The sequence below is a fragment of the Nelumbo lutea genome, chromosome 1, assembly GCF_056320005.1.
Source record: "Nelumbo lutea isolate HS-2025 chromosome 1, American lotus-T2T, whole genome shotgun sequence".
In the NCBI taxonomy this organism is placed as follows: domain Eukaryota; kingdom Viridiplantae; phylum Streptophyta; class Magnoliopsida; order Proteales; family Nelumbonaceae; genus Nelumbo; species Nelumbo lutea.
This window is the reverse complement of record NC_142684.1, coordinates 135,729,276-135,738,404: the sequence shown is the minus strand read 5'-3', so window position 1 is coordinate 135,738,404 and position 9,129 is coordinate 135,729,276. Positions and strand designations below refer to the sequence as shown.

Here is a 9,129-nt window from a genome sequence, read left to right as displayed (position 1 = left end):
AATCGAAGCCAACCGATTAATTGATTAACCGATTCAGTTAACCATTGGTTTAGTTCATTAATTTTTTGGTTTTTTATATTTACAATATATTATAAAAAATATATAAATAATAAAAAACTAGCAATATATAAAATATTATATTGTAAATAATAAATAATATATTATATATTATAACTATATATTTATATATATAGTGCATATTTATTAATTTAAAATATATATAATATAAATAAAATATATAAAAATATATATATACTGGTCAGTTTTCTATATATACCCCCCCCCAACTCAATTAACCAGATTTTCGATTTGGTTTAAATTGGTTTTTCGGTTTTTCTCGCTGAAACGCTGGTTCGAGGAATTATATGCAAATCCCGTCTTTATCCCATCCATTCCAGGTTCAGAGCAAAAATAATTTTCCATCTCTGTTTAAGATCGGGAAAAGCCGCCCAATTCGCGCCTCGGGGGCTTTACATCCAAATCCATTCATGAAGACAATTAGGATATAGTAGTTGACCAAACCTCAACAAAAATGTTTAATTCTATAATTGGTAGGACTTGCTCATAAACAATTTAAGGAATGTATGATTTTGTTTTTCAAAAAAAAATGCAAATATCACATAACTGTTTTCGATTTCAAAAAAGCAAAATCATGAGTAATGGCCAATTGTATCAAGAAAAGAAACGAAAGCATTAAGCATTCTAACCAAAAAACTTCTCTTGAATCTGTAAAATAACATGCCTCATTTTGGAGAACAAGCTGAGAGAGAGAGAGAGAGAAAAGAAAAAGCTCTAAGATTAGTTGTATCGTATCAGTAGCAGACTAGAACTTGAAGGGAATAACTACATTAATTAACCAACTCTAAAACTAAAAGAAAAGGAACGAAGGGAAAGGAGAAAGAAGGAAGAAGGAAGAACCAGTGAATGGAGTAAATCAGTCGTCTTCACCAGCCCTCCTGACAAGCACCAAGTACCCAAGAAGCGCACACACGGCAGCCACGATATTCCCTTCCCTGATCACAACTTTGATGGCAAACCCCGTAATATCTGCCGTGATCTTCCTTCCTTCTAGCACCAGAGACCGGCGAGGCTTTCCGCAGAAAGTGAGGAGCACCAGCACAGTAATCCATGTCACCACGGTTGCAGGGACGGCAACGGCCAGCGCTGCCACAATAGAAAGCAGACCGAACAAGGCGCCGAAGAGCACCGAGGCGTAAAGAGCCGGCCACCCAACAGCTCCAGCTCCATTAGAAGAAGTGGAAGAGACGTTGGAATTGTACCAAGATAGAATGGAACGGAGGAGGTTCCATGACGAAGACAGAAGAAGAGCGTACACCAACACCAACAGACACGCCCATGTTCTTCTCTTGCTCATCAATCTCCTTAACAAAACCCAGGTCTCTGAGTCTGAGGAGCTACTTTGCCTTTCTTCCTCTTCCTTCTTTTCTCCTTCGGAGTCTTCTGCCACCGAAGCTTGATTTTTTATGTTCATTACGTTGATTTGCTCTTTGGTTTATTCTGATTTCTTTTCTGACAAGGGTTTTGGATTGGATTGGATTTCCTGGGGACTGGGGTTCTGCTGTTTCAAACAGGCCAGGCCACTCAGAAGTCGGAACAGAACAGTGAACTTTTTGGGTGGAGGTCATGAGAGGAGCTTTGGTTGGTTTTGATCAGATGTTGCTGACATCCTTTACCCTAAGAAATCCCTGTCTATGTTCGAAATGACAGCTCGGTAGTTAATTCGTCTCGGCCTCTCTGTTTTGGATAGTGATGGGATGAGAGCGCTCTCACTCGACAACCCTAAAGTCATTTATCTGGCTTCTGGGTTCTGGCCAATACAGGATAGGAATGTTGATGAGCGACTCTCACTCTCAGTGAGAGCGTTCTCATCGGTTGGGCGCTCTTTTCTAATGGAATCATGAAAGTGTCAGAGGCGTTCAGGATCGGGAATCCCGTAGGGAGTAGGGACGGGACCAACACCAGCAGTCAGCCGTCACCGTTCTCACCGGTCAGTCCACGATAAAAGAAAAAGAGAGGGAAATTGTCTAAAATGACCATGAATTTTTAATATTTCTCTTAAATTCACAACTTTTTAAAATTAACCATATTTTATTTTTCAAAACTCATCTGCACGTTAACGTTTCTGAACAGAGGTGTCTATGTCAGCATAAATAACAATTTTTATGACCAAATTACCCTTGAATGGTGAATTAGAGGAAAATGGTCTTTTCAGTTTTCTTTTTTCTTGTTTTTTTTTCATTTTTAGTGTTTTGTTATAATTTCCAATGTTTTTTATAATTTCTATTTTTTACATTTTTTTATTTTCTACAATTCATAAAATTTTCTATATTTTTGTTATTTATTTAAAATTTTTGTGTTTTTCTATAACTTTTTGTGTTTTTCCTACAATTTTTATTTTCTGAAATTGTTTTTCAATTTCTATGATTTCTATAATTTGAAAATAATTTTTTATTTTGTTTGCAATTTCTATAATTTTTTATTTTTTTTGTAATTTCTATTTTTTATGTATTTTATATCTGAAAATATTTTTTGAACTTTTTCCTTTTTTCATGTCTAAATATTAAAATGGTAATATATTAACACCCGTTAGTCTGTTTAACGTCAATTTAGTAACATGGTGAGTTTTAGACATTTTGAAAAGTTGTGGTGAGTTTAAGAGAAATGTTGAAAATTCATGGTGAGTTTTAGACAATTTCCCCAAAAAAAGGAAAATTTCCTATTAGTATACTATACTTTGGCTCGAGTGACAATTTGGCCGCCAAACTTTAAAATGTGACAATTCAATACCTGAACTTTCAAAATGTGACAATTCAGTATCCAAACTTTAAAATGTGACAATCCAATACCTACCGCTAACCAGTCTGTTAATCAACCGTTAAAATGTGACAATCCCAAATCCTAACCTCTTCTATTCAAAAAAGTTGGTGATTGTTTAGATGAATCTAAAATTTGGGACTTCATTTTAGTGTCAATTTTTTAGATGGTTGATAAAGAGAATTAGAAGACATTTTTAGAGCATTTTTTACTTTTCAAATGTCACTTAATGGCTGATTAACGGATTGGTTAGTGACAGGTATTGAATTGTCACATTTTGAAAGTTTGAATACTGAGTTGTCATATTTTAAAATTTCGAATACTGAATTGTCATTCAAGTCAAAATACAGGGTACTGATAAGAAATTTTCCCCCCAAAAAAAATATTGGGTATCGTTTAACAGTGGATAAAGGCGTGATAATGGCATAAGATAAATTTATACTTTTTTTTTTGGGTAAAATATGAATTATGAATACAAATCTGAACAAAATGACTTATTGTTTTGTCTATAGTGAAATAAGTCATTCAGTTAAGCAATTCAGCTGTTATCAAAAGATGAATGAAGCTGTGGCCTGTGGAGATGCTTTGTAGATTCTGGGTTTTGTGGAGGAGTCCTGTCCACAAATTAACAATCAAAATCAATCCAAGCGTCTCGCGTTGTGTGACGAGTGCTATTTTGGTTTATTAGGTTGGTAGAGAGAGAGAGAGAGAGAGAGAGAGAGATTGCCAGATTTATTTATTTAAGTTTATGGGAGAGCGGTGCAGTCTGCAGATAATGGGAGGAAAAATTTACTACTGAAAGCTGGCCAAGGACAGACTTGGGTTGTCGAGTTGAATTCAGCAATAAAAGTGGCAAGTACCAAGTACCAGCTTCTAATAGGTAATAGCTATATGCTGCTGTCCCTTGTATTTGTATTCCAGCAAGACAATACACCCATCCTAATTAAACCATCGACAACTACTCTATTTAACTGCATCAATTATGGTGTGGGTCAGTTGGCATTGGCAATCCTCTAATTGAAGATGTGTGGATTGAAACTTAAGCCCTGGAGAAATAGAATTTATTTTCACCCCTTTCACCTGTTGTCTTCAGTACAATTGCAATCAAAGGAAAAGGTAGTTTCAATAGCAGCCAAGAGCCTAATACTAATTACCTAAGCGGCTAAGACAAAGGAATAGCTTAGATTTGTTGAAAAATTTTATTCCATAGCTGCTACCATAGATCTTGAACTTACCAGAAACTGTAGAGTGTTAAGATGGTCTCCAGCAAATGTTTAGCAACATGTCCACTCCCCACCACACTTGTTTTCTGTCACCAATTTTTCTCTCTAATCCTTGGAAGTCTATCCCAACTTGCGTTTCACCCCTATTTTTCAGTATCACCACTTGTACAATTAATGAAGTAATGCAATCAAAGAGGATATTTGTTATAAACGTTTGAACTTCAGAGTATGATTGGTTGTTTGATTGTTTCTCCAAATAAAGTGGGCTACCTGAGTAGTTTCGGTAATAAAGTTGCAAGCTTGCAAAGTACTCGGATGAGGTTTTTCAACCATACCCGGCAGCAATAAGGAATTACTATAATTGTCACCTGGAATAACAAATTTGTGAACTTCCCAAGTATAGTATGTGAACAGAAAAGGCAAAATTTGGAAACCTTCCAAAACAAAACTAAAGTATTTCAGTTAATCCTGTTACAAACACAGTTTTTATTGGTCTACTGGTATTGTTGTGCAGCACAAGTAAAACTGCTTTTAACTAATTATCTTTCCTTCCAGAATGAAATTAATATTCCTCTTGGTAATGTTTTCTACCCAAAATCTACAAATCTAGTCAGATCCAACCACCAAAAGAAATTATGCATATATGTAACTACTAGATAGTTAGCAGCAATTTGTACCAAAAAAAGCAACAAGGGAAACTGTATTTATGCCCTAGAAATTAATATATTCGTCTCCAAACACTTTCAAGCATAGTTTCCTCAAAGTAACTTGTTGCCTAGGAGTAAGAAACTGGAAAGTTAGTACATCCAAAATGCTAAATAGTACCAAATTGCAGCATAGCTGAATTTTATAAGGTCCTCAGGGTTAGACGCATAAGAAAGAAACCTAGAAAGGAAAATTCATATAAATAACCATGTTTTTCTACAATGATTCCACCACAAAATGGAGAAAATATGAAAGTAATTAGTTATAGCCATTACCATCATAACATTCAGAAAATGGAAGAAGCTTTCTTTGCATGTGAGTGCTACAACTCAATGGTTTGTTTCTATTGTAAATGTAAAATCAGTATCAATGAAGAACAAATAGATGTCATTAAACATGGAGCACCATTGATTATCTATGATGATTTTCTGCGTAACACCAACTAATGTTTTAAAAAGTCTGGGGTGCCTGTGCCTGAAGGTATACCTCCAAGAGTCCAAGTAGGACTGCAAATGAATTGAAATGAATCTGATAAACCTAGATCCAATTTGATTCCTTAATATTCAGATTTAAATTGAATTTTATCCATTGGATATAGATAGGATCTGGATTGAATTCAGAGTGTACTCAGATACTGAATGCTATTAATAAATTACACGGAGAAGTACGGACAGGCCCAATGCAGATTTCTGATTTTCACTACAGAGCTATAAACATTCAAAATGTCAAAAACCCCCACCCAACACACCAATTGCCCGCCCGTGAATTGGCATCAATTCCGAGCTGGCACCCACCCCAACTGTACTTTGGGCCTACAAATTCTGACCCTGGGCTGAACTGTCATTCTCCCTAAATTATAAACTAAAACTCTGTTACTGATAAAAATAAATAAATTATAAACGAAAACTGATCAAGATATTATATATAATTAATAAAACAAACCAAACTACGACATTGATATTGTATATCATGAACAGAATGAATTGAAAATAAGTTTTATGAGCCTTGAACCTATAACTCTTTAGAAAACATGCAGCATTCAAAACAAATCTGTAATGGAATGAATTCAAATCACCCTTAACCAGATCAGAGTCATATTCAAATTTGGAGAAACAGATAGTATTTGCAATCCTAGCCCTAAGGCAATGCTAAAATGCTTGGAAGCACGAAAGAGAAGTACAGGTGTACATGGGGCATATACCTCCTGTATAGATTATAGAGGCAGTATAAAAAGAGCATACTTCGTATAAAGTGTATGCTTCTGAAACACTTGGTACAGGAAGTGAATGCATTATATACTTGTGCTTTAAATAGTGGAACAACAAAGCAAACTCATGAAGGATAGTGGAATACCTCAAGCAAACTTGCAAGGAAAAAATTCCATATTCAGGAGAATTGTTCTTCTTGCATTCTGGTTTACATTTCATCTCTTAGGAAAGTGGAACACCTCATTTCACACCTTTGCATTTTCAAACATTGGCTGATACATGCAAAAGGCAAGCTCTCTACTTCTCAAATTCCAGCTACATATCTCCCTCCTACATGCGCATACACCCAATGGCATGTTTTTGTGCATGCACAGGTTGTGTTGTGTGTGCCTCAACCTCCAAAATAACTGTGTTCTTTTCCTATCATGTCCCTCTTTCTGAATGACCAACCAAGAAACAGTTATGAGTGCTTACTTTTGACAAGTAAATCTGCTTCAAGTTTATGGATATGATGAGTGCATGCCCAGACAAAAGCAAAAAGACATAAAATGGTTACTTTATTTGGTTTTTAGAGTAACTATTCTATTTCAGTGACATGGCTAATCCGATTAGAAAGAGAAGTATCTAGATTGTCTACATTTTAACTTTCTCGGACCACTGGCTCCAGGTTGCAACATGTATCCTTTTCAAGTTGAAGCTAACTGTTGGAACCTAAAATTTCTAATTTAGAAACTGGCCAGGGGTTTTGATTTGCTTCCTGGCAAGAGCAGTTGAACTAGCAGTTATATTCCTTCTGGTTGAACTAGCAGCCACCTGGCCCAAATTCCTCCATATGTCATCAAAGGAAAATTGAGAAAATAAGTCCAAGGTTTTCACCCATGTATTACCTTTACCACTATACACCCTTTCGCTATTTCTACACTTCTTTCCTTCTCAAAAAAGATCTTTGCATTCCTTTCTTCCCAAATAGTCCACAGCCGCATTTGTGCATCTCCAAAGTACTCTTCCCCTCTTCTTAGCCCACTGATCGCTTTTACTTTACTTTTGGATACATTTAACATTTGAAATTATTCGACTGATCACCAAAACCCGATAAACACGAACCAGAGACAACACAAGTCAGCACCATATCACCTAAAGCTAAGAGGAAGAGGTAAGATGATTTCATTATTATTAATTCTAAGGAAATTTACAAGGAAGAATGATAGACAGCCTCTCACATATGTTCGAAGTGGGGAAAGGAAATAAGCACATCGAAACTCTGAACAGAATTCAGGCAAACATACTAACCCAAACTCGAACTCTGCTCAGTGTCTAATTTGTTTAAGAACATACGATTCAACTCCCAACCAGATATATCTTACAGTGCAAATCCGAGAGCCACACTTCAGGAAACCAGTAATTCTACACCATTTCGACTCCAACTCCAATTTCACCATCTCCTACAGCACGATTAAGCACCAGAGGTAGCAATCGATTTATCTTCGTTCAGCAATGCATTTCAGCAGAAGTGCCGATAGCAGAAGGAAACCATGATTCCCCACATCAAGTTAACCATATTTCTCCCCCCACGAGTAAACAAGGAAGAAAACTCAGGAAAGTGCCAATACAATATCCCCAACGGCCTGTTGTTGTTGTCTTAATCAGGAGCTGATCATGAGGCGTTGAACCCAAAAGCTTACTAGCTGTCTCAGTCCCGTGTCGAAACACAGAGATCTCGTCATTGTAAAACATCATCAAAGCTCCAAAGGTGAGATCCATAGAAGACATATCACAAAGAAACCCGGTGATCCCATCGATTCCAAACCCAGAGAGAGAGAGAGAGAGAGAGAGAGAGAGAGAGAGAGATATGTAGGAAGGAAGAAGCAATAACCATGGCCGTTACATAATAAAAAACAAAGGTTATAACCCTACGAATAAGACACAGAAACGTGCTCTTCCCCTATTGGCGAAGAGTCGAGAGTTGCTCAGGGTCAGGGATCATTTAATATTAATTACTAGTTTAATTATTTACATTTTTTTTTAGGCTTTTTACAGTCTACTCCATCTCAGAATTGGGAAATTATTTTCCCAAATCTATTTAACTATTTATTCCCAGCTCCCCTATAAACAGTATCTCTTCCTGAATCGGAAATCTTTCCCCCTTAAACTTATCCAAACTGTATGATCAAATTATGAATTCTAAGGTGGAGTGGATAGTAAAAATCCTAATTTTTACATGGAAAATCTGTTATCTCTGTTGCCTTGCATTTGCTAAGGCTCTATTTGGAAATGATGCAAATGGAGTATAAATCCCAGTTTAGGATAAATTTGCAATATGATTCACTTTCGTCTACGTTTGGTAATATTACATTTATGCATTAATAAATTATAGAAAATACATTTTTTAATGTATATTTATATTGATAATAAAATAAATAAATTTGCATTTAAGTGGACTTTTGATAAAAAAAGCCATATGCTTTACTGGAATTCGTGCTTGCATCCATTACAGTTGTTTGGTAAGAATGTAAATTTGTTGGTGCAAAACTAACACAACTTTGCAATTTATATGGACTGATTTACACCCTACATATTTGCATTCACACTTATTTGCATCATTTCCAAACGCTAAAGAAACAATGAATAGCCACTGGTTTCAGAGAAATCTAGAAGCTTTTTCAGTGTTTGGCTGCCTGATGGTTCGCTTTTGAGAGATCCCCAACCAAATCAATAAATTATTATACCAAAAATTCTTAGACCAAATCTAATTATTTAGTATAAATTAAATCAAACCAAATCATTTCTAACTCAATTTGGTTCGATTTTTAATTCAATTTGGGACTTTTATCTCAACTAGAAAGCCTAAGTAACATGCATACTTACACAAATAATAAATATAATTCAAATATCAAATTAAAATGTTAAATTGTTAATGAGTGCCATCTATTATTCATATAAATTACATTTACAATTTATCAAACATATATATAATATAAAATATAATATATTATATAAGGTTATTATGTTAAAAGGGAAAATCTATGATGTGGGAAAGACATGGTATCAAAAGTGTTTTGACCAATCAAAACCTACCCATGAATTTTGATAAATAACACCTGATTCACTACCTCATTTATGATTTCAGTTGATTGGTGAGACATTTTTCTTATATCATA

The 9,129-nt window shown here is 35.3% G+C and overlaps 1 protein-coding gene and 1 long non-coding RNA gene across 2 annotated transcripts; both read right to left on the bottom strand.

The window, feature by feature from the left end:
* Window positions 1-693: 693 nt before the first annotated feature.
* On the bottom strand, window positions 694-1,990 carry LOC148877770 (uncharacterized). Its single transcript, XM_088943692.1, has one exon. The coding sequence runs from the start codon at window positions 1,490-1,492 to the stop codon at window positions 935-937; it is 558 nt and encodes a 185-aa protein (XP_088799818.1). The 5' UTR covers window positions 1,493-1,990; the 3' UTR covers window positions 694-934.
* Window positions 1,991-5,861: 3,871 nt separating this feature from the next.
* Window positions 5,862-7,900, bottom strand: LOC148877769 (uncharacterized). The gene is made up of 2 exons (XR_016099016.1): window positions 6,859-7,900; window positions 5,862-6,408 (listed from the first exon to the last, which is right to left on the bottom strand). It is a non-coding gene; the product is annotated as an uncharacterized LOC148877769 (long non-coding RNA).
* Window positions 7,901-9,129: the final 1,229 nt, after the last annotated feature.

Excerpts from the sequence above, each read along its gene's own strand:
- LOC148877770 (XM_088943692.1), bottom strand. The coding sequence starts at position 1,492 with ATGAACATAAAAAATCAAGCTTCGGTGGCAGAAGACTCCGAAGGAGAA.